At 45.7% G+C, this 20961-nt stretch overlaps 2 protein-coding genes across 4 annotated transcripts in view; one reads left to right on the top strand and one right to left on the bottom strand.

Moving 5' to 3' along the window:
- Positions 1-4720: 4720 nt before the first annotated feature.
- On the bottom strand, positions 4721-7803 carry Rwdd2a (RWD domain containing 2A). 2 transcript variants are annotated; one of them, XM_021207936.1, is made up of 3 exons: positions 7734-7803; positions 6722-6948; positions 4721-5646 (listed from the first exon to the last, which is right to left on the bottom strand). In XM_021207936.1, the coding sequence occupies exons 2-3, from the start codon at positions 6920-6922 to the stop codon at positions 4969-4971; spliced, it is 879 nt and encodes a 292-aa protein (XP_021063595.1). In that variant the 5' UTR covers positions 6923-6948; positions 7734-7803; the 3' UTR covers positions 4721-4968. The 2 variants fall into 2 exon arrangements, with proteins under 2 accessions (XP_021063595.1, XP_029399393.1); XM_029543533.1 differs by having other exon boundaries at positions 4731-5646; positions 7577-7765.
- A 144-nt stretch (positions 7804-7947) lies between these two features.
- Pgm3 (phosphoglucomutase 3) overlaps positions 7948-20961 on the top strand; it is an 18257-nt gene continuing 5243 nt past the window's right edge. Inside the window, exons 1-10 of one of the 2 annotated variants that reach the window (XM_029542733.1) lie at positions 8721-8737; positions 8970-9201; positions 9385-9590; positions 10251-10435; positions 12098-12165; positions 14036-14169; positions 15107-15302; positions 17160-17317; positions 17968-18051; positions 20279-20377. In XM_029542733.1, the coding sequence (XP_029398593.1) occupies positions 9387-9590; positions 10251-10435; positions 12098-12165; positions 14036-14169; positions 15107-15302; positions 17160-17317; positions 17968-18051; positions 20279-20377 (1128 nt within the window). In that variant the 5' untranslated portion in view covers positions 8721-8737; positions 8970-9201; positions 9385-9386. Of the gene's footprint in view, positions 8061-8720; positions 8738-8969; positions 9202-9384; positions 9591-10250; positions 10436-12097; positions 12166-14035; positions 14170-15106; positions 15303-17159; positions 17318-17967; positions 18052-20278; positions 20378-20961 lie in introns of those variants that run through there. The other variant, XM_021205947.2, reaches the window with a different exon arrangement.

The following is a 20961-nucleotide window of genomic DNA, read 5'->3' as shown; positions in this document are numbered from 1 at the left end:
ATTTGTCACAACCATTGCCATATGCAGGAGGCAGATTGGTCTTCCGGAATGACAGCATGTTCGCGAGCATTTAGATGGTGGTCCTACCCAGCTGTTGGTAGACAAGCCCTCTTTCTTGGAGCTAATCAGTAGGTGGCCATTAATTTCGCCAGTGCGTCTGCCCTCTTATCCAGTGGGAGAGCACCTGGGACAGCTTGCTTTCTGCAGCACAGGCTTTTCCTGTGTTCTCAGAGCACCCATTTTCCCCACACTGGCATCCAGAGAACCTAATGCTGCCAGGGTTTGGGGTCCAGTCAGCAGGTCGTTGAGTAGGCGACCACTGCTGTCCCTTGCAATAGTGAGCTGGTAAAGGTCTGGTATCAGAAGGATGGCCTGATACAGTCAGAGTTAATGTGACCCTGGAGCAGGCATGCTGCAGAAGGCCAACTGCCCCAGGTGCTCTCCCACTGGATAAGAGGGCAGACGCACTGGCGAAATTAATGGCCACCTACCGATGTGTGCACTACAGTATGAAGTACTGCTTTGAGAATTTATTGATATTCTTCTGTAACTTCCCTTTTAATGTTTTATCTATGAGATAATTCTTTCTTACACAGAGAACTTTTTAAGCTATAGAAAGGTAGAAAGCAATAAAGGAAAGTGGTGTAGTTGTCTTCTACTTCACCTAGTGTGCATGCTGCCTGTGTGAGTGGCTTTTCTTTTCTCTCTGGTTCAAGAGGAGTTAATGAGCTCCAAGCCTCCTGCCTGGCCAGCAAGGGGCTCCTGGCTGACTCCCCAGAGAAAGGAGCTCTAGCAATAAATCCTTTTACTTAATTCACCACAGCAGCTAAACAGCATGTGTTAATCACCAGCTATCAGTGCTTATTTAAGCATAGATCAAAAGAGAGAATAGTTTTCTCAGAGCTTATTTAAGCATAAAGAGTTAAGTTTTCAGTGTTTAAGCTGAACAGAACAGTAAGAACCAAGTCTCCAGTGTTAAAGCACAGAGAATTATAAAGTTTAACAAAGAACAGAGAGTTTTTTTTCTTTTTAAAAAATTTTATTTTATTATTTATTTATTTCGATCCCAAATGTTATTCCCTCCTACCTGGTTCCCCCTCCATGAGCTGCCCCACCCACCCACTCTGTGATGGTTTGTATATTCTTGGACCAGGGAGTGGCACCATCTGGAGGTGTGGCCTGGTTGGAATAGGTGTGTCACTGTGGATGTGGGCTTAAGACTCTCACCCCAGTTGCCTGGAAGTCAGTCTTCCAGTAGCAGCCTTTGGATGAAGACGTAGAACTCTCAGCTCCTCCTGCACCATGCCTTCCTGGATACTGCCATGTTCCTGCCTTGATGATAATGGACTGAACCTCTGAACCTGTAAGCCAGCCCCAATTAAATGCTGTTTTTATGACTTGCCTTGGTCATGGTGTCTGTTCACAGCAGTTCACTAACTAATACACACTCCCATGTCACCTGTCTAGTATCTCCCTTCTCTGGGGCATCAAGCCTCCAAAGGAGCCTTCAACTGAGGCCAGACAAGGCAGTCCTCTGCTCCATGTGCAGCCCATGTATGCTCTTTGGTTGGTGGCCTATTCCCTGGGTTCTCTGAGGGGTCCTGTTACTTGATACTGTTCTTCTTCTTATGGGATTGCAATCCCCTTGAACTCCCTCAGTCCTTCCCCTAACTCTTCCCTTGGGTCCCCAGCTTAGTCTAATGGTTGAGAACAGCCATGCTGGGCTCCTGTCAGCAAGCACATCTTGGCGTCAGTAATGGTGCCTGCACGTGGGATGGATGCCAAGGTGGGGCAGTCTTTAGATGATCTTTCCTTCAGTCTCTGCTCTGTAGTATACATTTATGCATATATTTATGTATGTGTATCTATTTGACTATGTGCCATGTTTGTGCAGCTTCCCATGTATATACAGACACAGAAGAGCCAGTCAAGTAGCCTGGAACTGTAGTTACAAAAACAAAACAAAACAAACAAAAACAGAATAAGCTGGTCTCTCTACTGCCTGCAGAACTACTGCATCACTCTGAACTCTGTACAGCTAAACTTTTCTTACACTGAGGAGAATTAAGAACCACCTTCCTTAGAGGTTTGGCTGTTAATGGTGGTAGGGTTCCACTGTAGACAGTGAAAGCTAATCCTACCCATATTGTCTGATGAAGCACAGAGAGTTAAAGAGAAAAAGTAGTCTCTAGTTCAGTTGAGAGTTACAAGGCCTGCGATCATCAGTGTTTCGGTTTTCGTCCAACTCTGTCTTCCACCTCAGCTCGTTCCCCTAAGGCCAGGCAGGTCCACACACCTTCATGAGCCAAGGGAATTGGTCAGAAGCCTAGAGGAGGTACTGAGGAACTGGGCGTTCGGGGGACTGTAAGCTCACTCACTCATGCTCCTGATAGCGGGAACTCTAGGGTACTTCTACCTGGTGCTGGCTGATCCCACTTCCTCTCAACCATGCAGGAGAAGGGGGCCCTTACCCAAAGCCAAGTATGCACGGGGGAGGGTGGTGTGTATTCTTGTTGGGATGGGCAAACACAAGCAGCAGTAGCATGCTGGGGATACAGTTCTGAGCTTTGAATGAAGTCATACATATGTAAATGCATGGTGGTAGGTGCACACACATGCAAGGAGACGTTTTAAAAATCTGAACCTCTTTAACAACTGTCTATGGAAATACACTTAAAAGTTCTGTTCCGTGCTAGTACTGGGTATGTTAAAGCAGAATTCTTCGAAAGAACTCCAGAGGCAGCCGTGAGTTCGTAGACTTAAGACTTGAATGTACTCTGCTCATTCAATGATGTAATGCTCCTGTTTCATTCCATAGTTTAGTCCTTAAGCTGTTTCTATTTCAGAAGCCATTTCTACTAACAGTCATAGGAAAATCCTCTAAGGATTAACTGTATATAGCACATAGTTTCATTTCAAAGGACAGAGGGTTAATGGAATTCAATAGGGGCTAACAATTGTGAGTGCCCGTTTAATGTTGGTAGTTTAAGGAGATATACATGAAGGTGATTCGTATGCTATATTGTTTTCAGTCGTGGCAAACATGGAGAGTATTTGACGATGTAAAGTCTTCTTTCTTCCCCTTGTATGAAGATGAGTTGTGGAGGCCCCAGCTTGAGTTCCATCCCCACAAAAAAGGGATTGAAACATGAGCTGAGGAGCAAAGGTCTTTCCAGACTGGCCAGAGACAGGGCTTTCACAGACTCATTTGTGCCCTAGGAAGACTCATGCTGAGCTACACAGTGAGGTCAGCTCCACAGCCCCATGGGCCACACAGGCATCTGATGGGGCCATAGAGTCCTCTCCCTAACCAAGGCCGCATGTGTGCACCCTAGACAACAGGCACGACAGTACTGGCGTGTCGGAAGCTTCTCAATGCACACATTGGCAGTCAGTGATGTTTCATGGGTACCAGGGTATTTCTCTGTGTGTCACCAAGCCCTGCTTGCTTAGTCAGGCATCCTGAAGGGACCCAGTCATCCCCCTGAGACCTAGCAGAATATAAGTCTCCTCAGGAAAGGGGTGTGATGGTTGAGACCAGAGAGAAGGAAGGTGCCCTGGCACATCGGAGATGTCCTGAGGTTCTTAGGCTAGGTTCTTAGCAACAAAATGATTGGCAAAAGCTCTTTGCTAAGGACCTTCACAATGTCTTAGGTATATGAGTGTTTACTCTCCGTGTATGTCTGTGCACCACATGTGTGCCAGGTGTCCTCAGAGGCCAAAGAGGGCATTAGATACCCTAGAATTGGAGTTGTGAGCCACTCTATGGGTACTAGAAACTGAACCTAGGTCTTGTGGAAGAGCTCTTGATCACTGAGCTATCATTCCAGCCCCTTACTAGTTTTTCAAATGCTTGAACTCTCATTTGGAAAAGGGCTGGTGGGACTTTAGTCTTCCAAAGTAGACAGTACTGACGTCACTGAAATGTAGTTTGACTCCTCCCCCCCCCCTTCCCTCCCCCCCCCCAGGTTTTGGTGTGCCCTCCTCAGTGAGCACCAGCTCTCTGGCTAAGTTTCAGTGTGTATGGACCCATGGGAAGCAGTTAGAAAATACCAAGACCTGTGGGGGTGCAACAAAGCCATGCTTTTTTTCATGGTCATGACTAAACTAAGACTATTGCTTCTGCTACCAGAGGTGCTTCTAACCAAATGATGAGAGTAAGAAGAGCGGAGCTCTTCCCCCACTTGATGCCTTCTAAAAAGACAGATGTGTTCATCTGTATGTGCAGGAGTGTGGGCGACTCCTCAGACTTTAATCTGCTGTTGCTGTTAGAATCTGGTTTCACTAAAACACCTTTAAATCGGGGTTTTAAAGTAAGGAATGTAGTAAGCAGGCACTCTCTATGCAGAATTTATCTGTTGTTTAGAATTCATTTCCAGTGATGAGGGGGTAAGCCACGTTATGTGCCAGTGTCATGAAACAGATGTCTTAAATTTATGAATTTGTATCTGCAGCCTGGTATGAGACATTAATGTGGGGCTCGGGACTTGCTTTATTGATTTATTTATTGTGTGTAGGTATGGGTATTTTCCCTGCATATGTCTGTGCAGTGCATATAAACCTGGTACCTGAAGAGTCCAGAAGAGGGCATGGATTCCACTGGAACTAGAGTTACAGGTGGCAGTGAGCTGCTGTGCGGGGTCCTCTGAGAGAGCAGCCAGTGGTGCCCTTAACTTCTGAGCCACCTCTCCAGCCTGGTTTTGGACTTGAGACAAGTTGCTCTGGTTAAATATATCACTTTATTGATTTATAATGAAATGGTAATCAAGCGTGACTTGACACAGCAACCTGGAAACAGGACCACAGTTACACTGGTACAAAGTTAAAAGGCCTATTAGCATCAGCAGTCAGAAAGCTCTAGAGCTAGGTTTTTCACCCAGAATTCTATATTGTCACTAGCCTTTTTATTTTGGTCTTAGTAACATAAATACTTAATGCGTTTACAAGCATAGACATCTTAATAGGGTTCTAGGACTCTGAGCTTTTGCTTTCAATGCCAAATAGTATCTGAAAAACATGCTCACTTTTGTGTTTTCTGAGAAACTCCAGAAATTGGCCCAGGTTCATGTGATAATCATTCCGCAATCCATAGTCACCATGGGCCTCAAGGAGTAATTCTTCAAACGAGTGGAAGAGGCGCAGGTCTTCACCGTTCCCCTCTGTCTCCACACTTTCTGCATGCTTGCAGGAAATGTGTTTCCAGTTGGGGTATCTGATTGTGTGCCAGAATTCCTCACAGTGATTCTTGAAGCCCTCCACACAGATTATACCAGGCTTTCCTGTCATGCAAAATCCAGTCACATCTAACCTTTTCCCCACTTCCAAAATCTTTTTCCTCAGGTCCTGCTGATATATGTGGTGGCTGTAGATCCACATGCGGAGGAATGTGTTCTTGACTGGCTTCACCTGTATGGATGGCTCATCCGACAGCTTTCTGGTGAGGAAGTAGGATGAGCTGTTGTCCTGCAGCCACTGGATGGCTGCACAGACACATAGCTCACCTGGATCAAAGGTTCCGAGATAAGCACTGAGAGCTTGGTTAAGGAGCAGCTGCTGTTGTCTGTCAAGCTCAGGTGACCGTCCAAACAGCTGCAGAGCCACGTATGGGTAGTTGTGAGGCATGGTTACTTGCAAATCAATGGTCACCTTAAAATAAAAACCACATAGATTTAAATACCAAGAAATCACACGAGCTAGTTTATCATGGTAACGGCACGATTATGGTAGGAACAGTCACAGAGACTCTCACGGGTCTGCCTGCCACTGACCAACTTATGCAGTCAGCTTTCCTAACCACCACCGACCAGCGACATGTGCCAGGTGTCCTGTGCTGGAGCAGGAAGTAATGAAATCAGACATGATTTCTGCCTTAGACTCAAGCTTTGTGAGGGGGACCATGCTCACACATAGCAAGGATTTAATTTCAATTTGAGAGGCAGGATCTACTGTGGAAGAAGTTCAAGGTTCCACTGAAATGTATAATCAAGGAGATAAAATGGTCTGAGGGAAGGACAACTGAAGGATGTGTAGGGGAGTGCTAAAACATTCTTCTCAAATGTCCAGTCCACATGGTACCTATGCTATGCTAATGTTCCTAGGACTAAAGGGTCCAGAGCATGGAGGTAAGTTTATATTTAACATTTAGGTTTTGTATGTGTAGTTACTATGCACATTCAGTGCCATTGAAATCCGACGAAATCCTAAACACTCATTAACTTCATTACAGCCTGTTTGTTACAGGCAGGATTTAGGTATATGTAAAAAAAAAATCATAGAGAAGCCACATTCTAACAGTTGGGTTGGTAAGAAATTGGATGAGGAGACAGAATAACAATATAAGACTAAGATCTTTTCACGTTAAAAAGACATGAGTCCTTATGTGAGGTAAAGGTAGAGAATTTATGGACCATCTCATGTTTAGTATATTTTTCTTTCAAACACGTACTGGGATTTGAAATTGTCTATTAGTTACCCAGACAGGAAGCTCATGCATTGGGTTTTCCAGTTAACAAGTGGATACCTGGGGCTCTGCCGTTAAGAGCACTGGCTGTTCTTCCAGAGGACCAGGGTCCAATTCTAGGGACCCACAAGCAGTTCTGGCCTCTGGGGGGCACTGCATACACATGATGCACATACATACATGAGGGGAAAACACGCATACACATTAAAAACAAAACACGATAGGCACCCAGAAACACTTAGGACCAATAAAAGCACCCACCTTGGGCTCCTCAATTTGGAGCGAGATGACAAATTCGATGTTGGGCGGCAGCGCCTCCCTGACGCCTTCCAGATATCTCTTTACATTTGTTAGGGCGTTTACATCTTCGAGTTTGACTTCGCCTTGATTAGGAAACATAGAAAACAGCATTTCCATCTCCAGCAGCTGAAGCTGAAGGCTCTCTTTTATTGACGCTGACATGTCTCCAGATCAGCCGGCTTGGAAACCTGGAAGAGGCCCAGAAATAATGGGGTTGTAAATGACGACTGGTGTCCAGGAAAATTTCCCAAGGTCCCTTTTCTAAGAGTCAGTCCCGCTGTTTGTAGAGAGCTAGGGGCACACATCCGGACACTTTAAACTGTTTAGATTTCTCTCCTCAGCCCCCAAATCTAGTACACACAACATCCTTTCAAATGCTCTGTCAAACCCCAGATTCCCTGTCTCTCCTCCCCACCCTTGCCGGCCATTCTGGAGTCTGCGCTTTCAACAGGTGCTCGGGTGACAGATTTCGTGGCCGGTGGTTGCAAACACCTGTATTCCCGGTCGGCCTTAATCCCGGGAAAACCAGGGACCGGCCCAGAAATCCCACTTGGATCTCAAGCCTGCGCAGCTAGGAAGGATGCCTGCAGTGCTGAGGGGAGGGCTCTAGGTCGTCCCCGTCGCCTGCCCCCATCCGCAGGCCCCCTCGGAGGACAGCCTCCCCGGACCGCAGTGGGGTGCAGCATCTCGCGCAGGTGCATAGGGACACCACCGCAGAGCCAGGGGCTGGGGGAGGGGGTCTCAGCCATGTCCACTTAATAAAATGACGCCTAGGGCTAGGCGGGTGAAGACCCGCGGGGATGACGCTGTCCTCGCCTTCCAGGGGCTGGGCTGGGAGGTGATCTCGGTGGTCGGAGGGACGTCAACGCTCCCGTTCTTTAGGGACCCCGGGACCCTGAGGCCCAGGCTGAAAGGCGCAGCTGTCCGCCCCGGGAGTTAATCCTCGGCCCGCCTCAGCCGCTGTCGGCCTCACCCTTCCAGCTCACTCAAGCCAAGCAGCCCCGAACCCGCTCCGAACCGCAGCCGCAGTTCCGCGGGCGCGAGCAGCGCGCGGACGGCTGGGGGCGGGGCTTGGCGCATAGGGCGGGGCCACAGAAATCAACCCGCCGCGATTGGTCGGGGCGGGGTTTGGAGCTGCAGGGGCGGGGTCAGCGGCCCTTCCCCGCCGCGATTGGTGTGGGCGGGGCGTCGGGCCGGAAGCCAGGCTGGGCCACGTCTGCGAGGTCTGAGTAGGTTGGTTTGGTGCGCACTGCGCGGCCGCGTCTCGCCTGTGGAGAGAACGTTCTTGCTCCAGATCTAGGTGAGCGGGCGTGGGGAATGCCGGGCCGCTGTGGGTGGGGGGTTCATCGGCAGCTGAGGCTGGGGCATGACTGCCGGACCTACCTAGCCACCGCTGCGCGCGGCCCAGGTGCCCGAGGTCCTCACGCTGTGGTGCGGGGAGCGGCGAGTCGGTCAGTAGCTGGGAGCAGGATGCATCACCAAGGATGGCAGTTTGATTGAAAGAAGCAAACACTGTTGGGACTTTTAATAAACATTCCCATACCTAATCGGAATTAGTTCGAGAACTCCAAATGCACTAAAGGGTGGAAGCATGCCGTTCTATGACTGTGATTTTCCTTTGAGAGAGTTCTGGATTTCATAGGAGTGGTTGACGCCCCTATGAATAATCGGGATACATTACCAACGGGTCAGTTACAAAAATATATTCGTCCTTGTGGACAAATGTTTGATAACTAAAGTAGCTTGGGAATGATCTATTTTACTAACTGGAGAAAAGCAAACATTTCCCCACATTTCTGGTAGTGTTGTGTATGGAAGCCAGGAAGGACAATAAAGCGAGGAGGTGTGGCTGTTAGCAGAGGGACAGCACCCCGTCTCTAGGCAAACTAGGATAGAGCTGATCCAGGAAGTACAGTTTGTGGCTCTGCAAATACACCGCTGGCTGAAGTGGAAAACCCCGAGTTGAAGGAATTGGAGGTATCCCACAGTAGTAGCGGGACTCACTTGTTTTAAAATGACAGATCGAAAGCAGCATCGTAGATGTTAGTTGTTTTAGACATGACTTTAGAAGGCTGCCGTGCCTGTCTTTATGAAGATTGGAGAGGCTTCTGTGAGATGGCCTCGCTGATCCGGGGTGGTGGTGGGGGAGGTCCTCAGACCAGAGGAAATGACTGTCCTTTGCTTTTCCTTTGGGACTGTTTCTTTCTAGCTTGGGAGGAACAGCAAAGGAGCCACATGGATTTGAGGTTTCTGACCTTCAGCCTCTGCCTTTCACTGGCCACACACCAGACTTTATATGATTAACTGAGGCCCACACCGGAGTTGACCCTTTTGTAAAATAAAGTGATGGTGTGATGACATTGTTTTAGGAAAGTTCATCCTGGAGACCGAGTGGAAGAGGAGTGGACAGGCTGGCGTCTCTCCCGAGTCTGTCCTGGAGGGTATGGTTTAGGAGGGGCTTCTGGGTAATTCTAACTCCGGGGACTCCTTTTCTCTTCCCTGCCTTCCCAAGCGTGGTTCTTTGGCGAGGGTCCCAGTGAGACAGATGTGCTACATTGAGCTGGCAGTTTGTAAACAAGCGATACTTGAAAGCTTTCCCTTCGTTATATTTCTTCCTCTTGTAGGCATGGATCTGGAGGCCGTGTGTAAGCGCTCGGCGCTCCATGCCAAGCCTCGGGGGCTCATTCTTCAGTATGGGACTGCTGGATTTCGGACGAATGCCCAGCATCTCGATCATATCATGTTTCGAATGGGATTGCTAGCTGTCCTGAGGTCAAAGCAGACAAGATCTACCATCGGAGTCATGGTTACGGCCTCACACAATCCTGAGGTAACACGGTGCTGTCTTTATTTACAAGACTAAGCTATCTGTCTGAGAACCTTGAAACGAAGTCCACACACATTCTTTCCCCTCCCTCCCCTCCTTCTTTCTTCCCTTCCTCCCTCCTCCTCTCCCTCCCTCCCTTCCCCCTCTCTTCCCTCTGTCTGTCTGTCTGTCTGTCTCTCTTTTCGAGACTAGGTTTCTCTATGTAGCCCTGGCTTTCGTAGAACTTGCTCTGCAGACCCAGTCTGGCCTCTAATTCACAAAGATCCTCCCACCTCCACCTCCAAACACGGGGATCAAAGGTGTGCGACAGGCTCAAGGTCCACTCCATTCCATTTCAATGCTGGGAGTCTGCCTCCTTATCTGTATGCACCTTTGGGTTTGAAACAACTCTTGGTGCTGCCCTGCAGCTCTAGACTGAGCTGGGTGTGGAGGGAATGGGATGAGGCTATTTTCTTGGAGAGTGTCCAGATTAGAGAAAAAACAAGAGTGTCCTTCCAAGTTTGGATGGAGACACTTCATCAGTAATGTTAGTGTCCCAAGGAACTGAAGGGGCAGTGCATGGCGACTTGGTGCCGGCTGGTTCCCAGCACAGTTCTCAGCCTGCAAAGGCTCTTTTCTAGTCACTCCATTGCATGCTCCCTTAAGGTTTGTTTCTCTTTTAAGGAAGACAATGGTGTGAAATTGGTTGATCCTTTGGGGGAAATGTTGGCCCCTTCCTGGGAGGAGCATGCCACCTGTCTCGCCAGTGCCGAGGAGCAGGACATGCCACAGGTGCTTGCTGCCATCGTGGAGAAAGAAGCTGTGGATCTGACGCAGACCGCCTTCGTAGTCATTGCTAGAGACACCAGGTGACGTCGAGAGTTGTCTGTGCAGGCGCAAACATCCTTGAAGGATCCATCCTATCTGTGGGAAGGCAGGGTTAAAAGAGGCCCAGGCCACGCCCCACTCTCTGTTTTCCTTTTTAAGTGGCACTTGGAAGCTAAGTTTGGGTGTGGAGTCCCCACAGTTTTAAAGCTCACATAATTTGATCGGGTTTTGTAGACTTTGGAAGCTTCCATCTCCTTAAGTACGATGATGACAAGTCAGCAAGTCAGCATTTCTGTGAGAGTTCCATGAAATAATCTGCTATGTAGCCATGTCCTCGCATGTTGGAAGCATGCAGTGAGTGTGACACTTGTAGGTTCATTTCCCCTCTGCAGAGCCAGAGCACATAATTGTTTTTAACAAATCACACATGAAGATTTTGTTTGTAATCTGTTGCGGGTTGAGATTTTCTGTATTTCTCCATTCTGGAATTCACTGGAAACATGTCCATGTGTTCGTCACATTGTCACATTCAGCACCTTCTGCCTTTACAAAACCTTACTTTTTTTTTTTTGTGACATTGGATTAAATGTATACCCTCAAACAATAGTTTTCTCTTTTATGCAAGCTCTGGCTTTGTCTACATCTTCTTCAAAGGACATACCTTTTTATTCTCCTGGTAGCTGGGACTTTGTTTTTACCCAGTGTTTTGTTACTAAAAGGTTTTGCAGAAACCACTTTCTCTTTAGGTCCATAGGCAGCAGAAATGCTAAGTGATTTATGTCCTTGATTATTTTACCAGTAGTTATACAATGATTTGCTTGCTTGTCGGGTAGATGAGTAATTTGTTCTGACTTTAAAGAATGAAAACCAGGTTCTATGCACTCAGTAGTTTTAAGACCCCCATATGCCTGCACTGTGTGCATTCAGTATTGATTGTTATTATTATTAAGATGCATGCTGCTATAGTCAAACTAGGTGCAAGTTATATCCTTTATATCTTTTAAAATATTCTTTTTTTTTTTTTTTTCGAGACAGGGTTTCTCTGTGTAGCCCTGGCTGTCTTAGAACTCACTCTGTAGACCAGGCTGGCCTTGAACTCAGAAATCCGCCTGCCTCTGCCTCCCGAGTGCTGGGATTAAAGGCGTGCGCCACCACGCCCGGCTCTAAAATATTCTTATTGCTCACTTATGTGTGTGTTTGTGTGGGTGTGGATTTGCTAGAGAAGGCCAGGTGTTTTATCAGATTTCTTTGAGCTTGAGTTACAGGCAGTTGTGAACTCAGATCCTCTGTAAGAGCCATCTCTTCAAGCCCTCTTTTATACCCCTCCACTCCCTTCTTGTTTTTCTTTCCAGTACTGGGTATTAAACTCCGTGTTGTGTATGCTAGGAGAACACATTTCTACTCAGCTATAGTCCTTTTTAATTCTGATACATTCTCACAAATTACCCAGGCTGACCTTGAACTCTGTATTGAAAGTAGGTAGAGTTCAATACTAGGCTCTCTATGTAGTCTGCAAATCACCCATGCAAAGGCACCTATGCGAATGCTGTAATTTACCCTGTTATTTATTTATTTATTTATTTTTGCCAAAGTTGCTAGCTTTCAGGTACAATGAAAGAGTTATCACTTTGAAATCCTTAGCGTGCCTTTTCTCCTCTTGCCTTCCTGCTTGCTCACTCCGCTTGCTTTCTTTCCTTTCGCAGGCCCAGCAGTGAGAAACTTTCACAGTCTGTAATAGACGGCGTGACTGTTTTAGGAGGTCAATTCCATGGTATGTAGTTCTAGCTTAATCATTAAGAAATTGTTTTTAAATTTCAAAAGTAACACATACTTAAAATTTGGAAGTAACAAAACAATAAAAATTAAGAATTATGAATTCCTAGATATACTAACTTTTGGGCCAGGCATGGTGGCTCACGCCTTTAATCCCAGTACTTGGGAGGCAGAGGCAGGTGGATTTCTGAGTTTGAGGCCAGCCTGATCTACAGAGTGAGTTCCAGGACACTTAGGGCTACACAGAAAACCCTGTCTCAAAAAAAAAAAAAAAAACCTTTTAAAAATATTACAATTTACCCATGAGGCAGAGCATGTTAAATCTTTTTGCTTGTGACATCTTTTGCCTGGTAGATTTTCCCACAACACCTGATATACAGACACAGTGACCAAGGCAACTCTTCTAAGGACAACATTTAACTGGGGCTGGCTTACAGGTTCAAAGGTTCAGTCCATTATCATCAAGGTGGGAGCATGGCAGCATCCAGGCATGGTATGGGCAGAGCTGAGAGTTCAACATCTTCATCCGAAGGCTGCTAGGAGAAGACTGGCTCCTAGGCAGCTAGGATAAGAGTCTGAAGCCCATACCCACAGTGACACACTTACTCCAACAAGGCCACAGCTCCTAATGGTGCCACTTCTTGGGTCAAGCACATACAAATGTCACAAGCCTCTGCTGGCTATTGTATAGAGATGGAAATTGAAAGGAGAAGAGATCGGGGAGGCCACGCTGGCATATGCCGGATCCCCTGTGTAAGAATGAGCAAAGACACGGAATCATGAAACTTCTGGAATTCAAAGGATGATTTCAGGATTTGGTTAAGGTTAGAGCTATGAAAAATAACTTTTAGGTTTCTAGGTTGATCAGGCAGGTACAGGACATGTCCTTATGATATTGTTTGGGTCTGGGGTTGTTCAGAGATGCATTCAATCTGACCATGAATAAATTTTAAGAGAAGCAGCTCTATTCATATTCTGGCACCAGGTCTACACCTGAGATTTGGAATTCCCAAGGTGTAGCAACCCATATATATTAGTCAGGGGTTTATAAAGGCAAAACCCACATGACTACGTACGGCCTGCTTTCATGCTATGGGGCAAGCAAGGTTGTGTACAGAAATGTTTGTTATCTTACATGAACAACAGTTTCATTAAAATTGTATCAGACTACGTGATAACATGATCAGCCCTAAGCATTCTGGGACTTTACCTGTGCTGGGAAAGTGGAACTTACAAGTGGGAGGCATTTTTGATTTATAGATTTCTTAATCCCAGTAATTAAAACTAAAAACATGTTAGTTATCACAGTATCAGTGGATATTTTGAACGTTTTGTGGTTTTGTTTTATGAGATCCTGGAATAAGCCATGGTTCAGACGATTGAACCACCAGACTTGTGGGTAGGAAGAGATTTATTGGGGATGGGGTAGAGGTTGGTTGGGATTGGTGGTGGGGGCAGAAAGAAGAGCCCAGTGGTGGGAAGGAAGTGGATTTTGTATTACAGACAGTAGGGTGGAGATCTGAGCTGATGCTCAGCTGGAACCGGTCGCTGGAGCTCCAGGTGACTGACCTTTGTGGAAGGTTAAGTCGGGTTCTAGGAGGGTTAATGGAGGTTCCTGGCAATCTCTTCCTCCTCAGGAGATCTGCTTTTGTAGTAAGCAGAAACCCACCCTTTAGGCTCCTTTACCAGATGGCAGCTGCCTGTCTATTAAGGTCAGAGTGCTGTTTAGGTCGGGGTCACCAGCACTGCCATTTGGGGGATGGGGGTAGGGTTGGTTGGGTCTAACATTCTTGCGGTATGAATTTATGTAAGCTGCTTTTGTTCCTAAGAAGTGAGCGAGCGAAATGCCTTTTGTGTGTGTGTGGCAGATTATGGCCTGTTGACCACACCGCAGCTGCACTACATGGTGTATTGCCGGAATTCCGGAGGCCGGTATGGACAGGCCACCATAGAAGGCTACTGCCAGAAGCTCTCCAAAGCTTTTGTAGACCTTACAAAACAGGTGAGACATTTTTTCATTGTGATGAGAATTTCCACTGGTGAATAAAGTAATTCAGTTGGCCAACAGCCCGATTTACATAGTTTACCACTTCTTCTAAGCCCGAACCTCCAGTTTCTCTCTGTCAGAGCCCAGGGTCTGACCTGTGTGTACTGGTGAGTGTACCCTGGGAAACCTCATGGTGTCCCTCCTTGTGGTTATCAGTGGCCACTGAGATGAACCTGATTGTAATGTAGATGCCACTGGCTTGAGAAAATACTGGTGGGAAGGATTTTGATTTAGGTAGATTGGCTCGTCAACCCTGGAGACATGTGCAGGGTGTGATCCACTGACTTGGTTCTTATAGAACTCAGGTTTTGAGCCCAGCGTGGTGGCGCACGCCTTTAATCCCAGCGCTCGGGAGGCAGAGGCAGGCGGATTGCTGAGTTCAAGGCCAGCCTGGTCTACAAAGTGCGTTCCAGGACAGCCAGGGCTGTACAGAGAAACCCTATCTCGAAAAACCAAAAAAAAAAAAAAAAAACCAAAAAACTCAGGTTTTGGTATAGAGGTTCGTGAAAATCTGATAATTATAAAACAAAGACTATCCTCAGATTTGCCTGGTGATATCATATGCCTTGCAGAGACTGGCTAGTGTAATCAGACACCCGTGTGCCCACTTGCACAGTTAGATGGCTGTTACGGACTCATACTTTAGTGGGTCCTGCTGCTTTGGGGTTTAGTTCAGATGTAGCTTCCTTTCTGTGAGATGTTCATTCAGTATTACCACTGCTGTGTTGTTCAGGTTTATTTGTTATGTAATTCCTGACTGTGTGTACATGTCTTCTGAGTTACATTACACAGGTCCTTGAAGATAACCGGATATTTTCATATATACATGCATGCATGCATGCATCCACTTCGGCGACTTGATGTCTTCTTTCCTTGTGTCTTTTTATTAAAGGTTTCCTGCAGTGGAGATGGAAAGAGGTCGGTTAAGGTTGACTGTGCCAACGGCATAGGGGCCTTGAAGCTAAAAGAAATGGAACACTACTTCTCCCAGGGACTGTCTGTTCTGCTGTTTAATGATGGGACCCAAGGGCAGCTCAACCACCTGTGCGGTGCTGACTTTGTGAAAAGTCAACAGAAACCCCCACAGGGTATGTCATAGCAGCAGGGTATGTGTCTTAAATGCTAAGCTGCCTCCCACTGAAGTGTCCACACCACTCGTCCTGGCTCTGCCACCGTTGGGTCCTTAGACATCTTCCCACTCATGAACGCCATTCAGATCACGGTCAGCTCCTGCTGAAAGGACAGGCAGAAAACTGCACTTGAGACTGAGGTCTCCTTAGAGTCAGGTGCCTTGTCAGCACACGGATGGCCCCTGCACACTTTCTCATTTAGTCTCACCAGGGTGGGCCTGCCTTGGGATGGGAATTCCTCCTCCCATCAGGCTTTGATCCACAGGCAGCAATGGTAAGTAGCTTACCATTCTTGCCGTTTTCTCTAGACTCCCTAGAAAGGGAGTGGAAGGGTGCCTTGTGATCATTAGCGGACTCAGTGTTTCCCCATGGGAAGGTTAGGAAGAAGTTCCTTGGGGTTTTAACTGTAGTAAAGCAGTGGACTGCCCCGTTACAGATTCTAGGACGCTCTCTGTTCAGCCGGCCTGGCTTGCAGATGGATTGTTTGGGCTGCGGAGCCTGTGCTCAGTTGCGTTTTTACTTCACTGTTGAATAACGGATCCCTCTCCCCACACAGTCAACCATCTATTGCCACACATTACAAACCAGCTGTCCCACTCTACAGCTGTCCTGTCCTGCACTTGCCTCTCTCGTGGGGCCTGAAGAACTTTAATTTATGCAACCTTGCCAGTGTAGTGCTTGTTTTGATATTACTTTACCTGCCTTCAGTTCTAGACTTTCATCCATCTGTCTGATTGTTGAGGTCTCTACTTCTGTGGCTTTCTCTGTGTATGGAGACCCAAACCCTCCAGGCTGTTTGGACCTGCAGACAGCAAGGCTAACAGGGGCTTCTTAGGCATCCCAGTTCTTTCTGTTGTCGTTGTCTCTCTGCTGCTGTCATGCGTGCATTGCAAAGGGACAGCAAGATTTTCTGATAACTCTGGTATAATAGTTGAAGTTTCAGTGAGTGTATGAAAGTCCTCAGTGAGCTCAAGGAAGTTATAATCTGTGGTCCCATTTACTAGCATTTCTCGTTATTGTTAGTATGAGCAGATAAAACAAGTCTATTAGAATTACACCAGCTGGGTGGTGCGCAGGCCTTTAATCCTAGTACGCAAGAGGATCCTGTAGAGGCAGGCAGATCTCTGAGTTCAAGGCTAGCCTGGTCTACAGAGTGAGTTCCAGGACAGCCAGGGCTGCACAGAGAAACCCTGTTCAAAAAACAAAATAAAAAAGAATTAAATCAGAGCTCATAACTTACCTATTTCTGATTTTTATTTTTCATATGTAAAGGACAACATGGTTCTAAGTTATGTTTAGAAATCTCTGAAACTTTCAAAAATAGTATATCAAAAATTTGCTTAGCCAAACCAACTGGTTAGTAAAGTTTTATTCTAGTAGAATAGCACATGTCAGCATGAATAGATTCAAATTGTTTTTGTTTTTTAGTTTGCCTTGCAAGAATCTGACCTGTAAAACCAGTGCCAGTAGCTCAGCAAGTGTCACACACCTTTAATCCCAACACTCAGGGAAGTGGCTTTTGAGTTGGGAGACTAGCCTGGGCTACATAGTAAGATCTGTCTGCAAAAAGAGTACCAGTAGGCCAAGTGGATGTTAGTATTTAAAACTGGAGCATTGGTTTGTTATTTGGAAGGGATCTTTTTAAAACATCTCTTGAAATAGTGGTTGTGCTATACTGTAGCATATAATATTAATTTTGATCTGCTATATTGAAACAAATAGTTAAGAGTGTTAGAGAAATATTGTATATTTTATGTAGTGAGTTTTATTCTTATTTCTTAGTCTGAAGTGCACGTTAATCCTCCTGTGTACTAGGAATGGAAATGAAGTCTGGTGAAAGATGCTGCTCCTTCGATGGGGATGCGGACAGGATCGTGTATTACTACTGTGATGCAGCTGGTCACTTTCATCTCATAGATGGAGACAAAATTGCGACGTTAATTAGCTCTTTCCTTAAAGAGCTACTGTTGGAGGTGAGGTGGGCTGGGGAGCACTTGTGCATTATAGTCATTGAGTGTCTTAGCACCACTGGGTATAGCGAGTTCCTGAGTTTTGTGGCCTGAGAACAAAAACAAGTGGTAGTTACAGCCATTTCAACATAGGGGCATTGGCTGTAACTGTAGTAGAGAGAATATTCTAGATGATTGTATGCATGCTTCTTTTCATTATACTGGCTTGGCTTTATCATGGAGCTTTGTGAAGTTTTATTTTCTTTAAAACTGATGACGCATGCATTAATAACAATTCAACCATTACTGTAAAGTATGAAATTATAACCAATAATATCTGATATAATTATTTGTTATTATGACAAGTTTAGTAATGTATTTTTTCCCTCTTTTGGAAATCTCTCTGAACCTAGTATAAAACTATGGTTGGGAATTATAATCTGGAAAAGGCTTATTAATAATTTAGAGATCACAGATTGTCTTAAAGAGGATTCACATTAAAACAGTGCTTGCAGATACTTTAGACTTTTTTCCTGGTAGTAAATAATCCCATTTAGAATGCTATTTTTTGCCTAAACCAAGCCAGGACAGAACTGGCAGAGTCTGGTGTCTATACAACTCTCAGCGGTTCCCATGCCTTTGGTTGTGAGTTAAACATCACGGTTTCATTCTAGATTGGAGAAAGTCTGAACCTCGGTGTCGTACAGACAGCATATGCAAATGGAAGTTCCACGCGATACCTTGAAGAAGTTATGAAGGTAACCCACCATCCTGTTTTGGGTCTTTTCTGAATAGTGTGGTAAGATAATTCTCCAAGGAAAAGTGATCAGTGAAGGAAGCTGGGCCACTGTCCAGGTGATGGTGATGAGGATCAAAAGATTCTGACATCTCTGTGCAAAAGGGACGGAGGGAGGGTTTCACCTTGGAGCATTCCACCTGTAGTATCTAAACCCTGTGAATTCCAAGAGCTTATAATGAATGCAAATCTTTTAAAAGGCTAATTGAGTCACATTTGTAACTCAGGGATACTTAAGGGTCTGGAGATACCTCTTTCAAACACAAACCCAATATTGCCTCCAATTGTGATGATCAAAGACCTGGAAAGCACCTTTCAGAGGAAGGGCATATCCTACCTCTGTGTGAAGGCAGATAGCCCACAGTGGGAAAGGTGGAGCAGGAGGAGTGTGAGGTGGCTGGAGACATAGGGTCACTCAGGAAGTGAAGGTAGAAAAGTGGGTCCCCCAGTGACTGACTTCCTTCGGCTAGGCTTCTGACCTCAAGGCCCATTTGATGTATGATTGTGCTCAGATGAGCCTGACAGAGTTTACATAGTAGTGAGAGAATCTTTATGAGTAACCCTCTGTTGTGTAGACAGTATGTGTGAAATGGCATGTGTCTGCTTGCCTCTTGGATCAGGGGAGGGGAAGGCTTCCTGTCCTTGCAGTAGTCTCCTTAGCATCCTGTCTGACATGCTCATGATCTTGCTTCACAGACCTCTGTCCTTACACTTTGGAGGAGAGCCTTTCTGGGTGGATGGGAGTTTGCTTCTACTTGTTTTTCCAACATCTGCTACAGAACTAGTCTCTGACCACACTACCTGTTCAGTCTGGGGTTCCTGGACAAGTTGGAAGCTGTTTGGTTTTCTCCATCTCACTAGTGGCTAAATTTTTCAAGCCTTTTGAAAACCAGTTTGAAGTCCTGTGGGCTCTGGGCAGAGAAGTGGATCAATATGGCAGGTGAAGAACTGCAAAGAATGCCTGGGCTACTGCTCTCAACTGTAGTCAATCTTCTAAAAAAGTAGAAGTGAAGTTTGATGTGGATTTCCTGCAGTTTAAGAGAACAGTAGATGGTCAAAACATCACCAAGGCTGCTGGCTTCTGCCCTACCCTAAATACAAGCTTATAGCAGCTTCACTCCCGGGTCTGTCACGGTTAGTGCTTGTCTCTAGGACACATTAGGACACATTCTGGGAAGTGCAGTAATGTGACATGAGTTAGTGTCATTGTGTGACCCTATAGTGTCATCAGCTGTGATGACCAGGGCATCATGAGGAGACTTGATCTTCTAGTACCACTGCAGCGCCATTGTCTCTCCTTGACAGGATGTCATTAGTGCAATGCATGACTGTTTCAGCTGGAAATTTCATTTACACATCAGAAGCTATTTACTTCTCAACCCATTTTCCTTTTGGATTAAGTATTTTTGGCCTTTGCCATCCTATGGTTTCTCAAGTAACAAATGCTGACCTACTTAGTGTCTGTCTTGTAGTTTTGTTTCTGTTGGTCAGTTTTTCCTAAATCTGTTGGGTCCACCGCTCATAGCCTATTCACTGCTGCTAATAAGTCAGGGTTACTTACTACTGTCTATGACCAGTCTTGAAAGTCTAACTGAACTTTTATTGTTCTTTTAATTTTTATTTTTCAAGACAGGGTTTCCTCTGTACAGCCCTGGTTGTCCTGGAACTCACTCTGTAGTTGTCCTCTGAGTGAGCACTGGGATCAAAGGTGTGTGCCACCAAACCCATCCCCAACTGGCTTTTCTTAACTTTCTAAGTCAATAAATAGTTGGCAAGAAATAATCTTTGGATTCTATCTAGCTTGCCACTGTTTATAAGAGTTCTATTGGAATCGAACCATATTGGGATAGTGCATATTTGTTTACATGAGGTCTGTGGCTGCCTCTGCACACTTCAGAATGTTTGTGCAAGACCATGTAGCCTATCTAGTAAAGGATATTATAGTACAGGACATTTACCATCTGGTCCTTCATAGAAAAGGAAAGTAAGTAAGACCCTTTCCTCCAAACTACAACTAAGGCAACCTGTGAGAACAGACGATGTCTACATGCAGCCGTTCTCCTTGTGGATGTCTTAAGCCTTTATTGTCTTTGGCACCAGAGGGAGGTTCCAGATTTTGTTCTTTATTTCTGGAATAATAGATATAATAAGTGATTGATTAACCATTGCCTTTCTTTAATGTGTTGTAGGTACCTGTGTATTGCACCAAAACTGGTGTAAAACATTTGCATCATAAGGCTCAAGAATTTGACATTGGAGTTTATTTTGAAGCGAACGGGCATGGCACAGTAAGTTCTCTTAAGGTGTCAACTGGCCCTGGCTGGCACTTTTCTTGATAATGGAGTTCTAGTTTGTTAAATGTCTAGGTAGGAATAAACTACATGATCAATGTATACTTTTTTGATGCTGTATAATTTCTTTCTCAAGACTATAATGATCTTATATGAAGAATGAGGCTAGGGAGAGCTCAGTTGGGGAACCAGGCATGAGGTCTGGAGTTTGACAAGTGCTGGAGAGGCAGAGACAGGCACATCCCTGGGGATCACCAACCAATCAAGCTAGCTTAATCAGGGAGCCCTTCTAATGGAAGACCCTGTATCAAAAAACAGTCCTTGATGAATATCTGAAGGGTGAACCCTGGCCTCAACGTGTATGCATATAGAGACATACACACTATCCACATACACACTATCCAAAACCACAATAAATTATTTTACAACGTACTATTCACCTTAGAATGTTCCCACTTCAGCCGGGCGTGCTGGCGCACACCTTTAATCCCAGCACTCGGGAGGCAGAAGCAGGCGGATTTCTGAGTTCAAGGCCAGCCTGGTCTACAAAGTGAGTTCCAGGACAGCCAGGGCTATACAGA

Source organism: Mus pahari, chromosome 10 (assembly GCF_900095145.1).
Source record: "Mus pahari chromosome 10, PAHARI_EIJ_v1.1, whole genome shotgun sequence".
Lineage (NCBI taxonomy): Eukaryota > Metazoa > Chordata > Mammalia > Rodentia > Muridae > Mus > Mus pahari.
The sequence above is the reverse complement of the archived record's forward strand: the minus strand, read 5'-3'. Positions and strand labels throughout refer to the sequence as shown.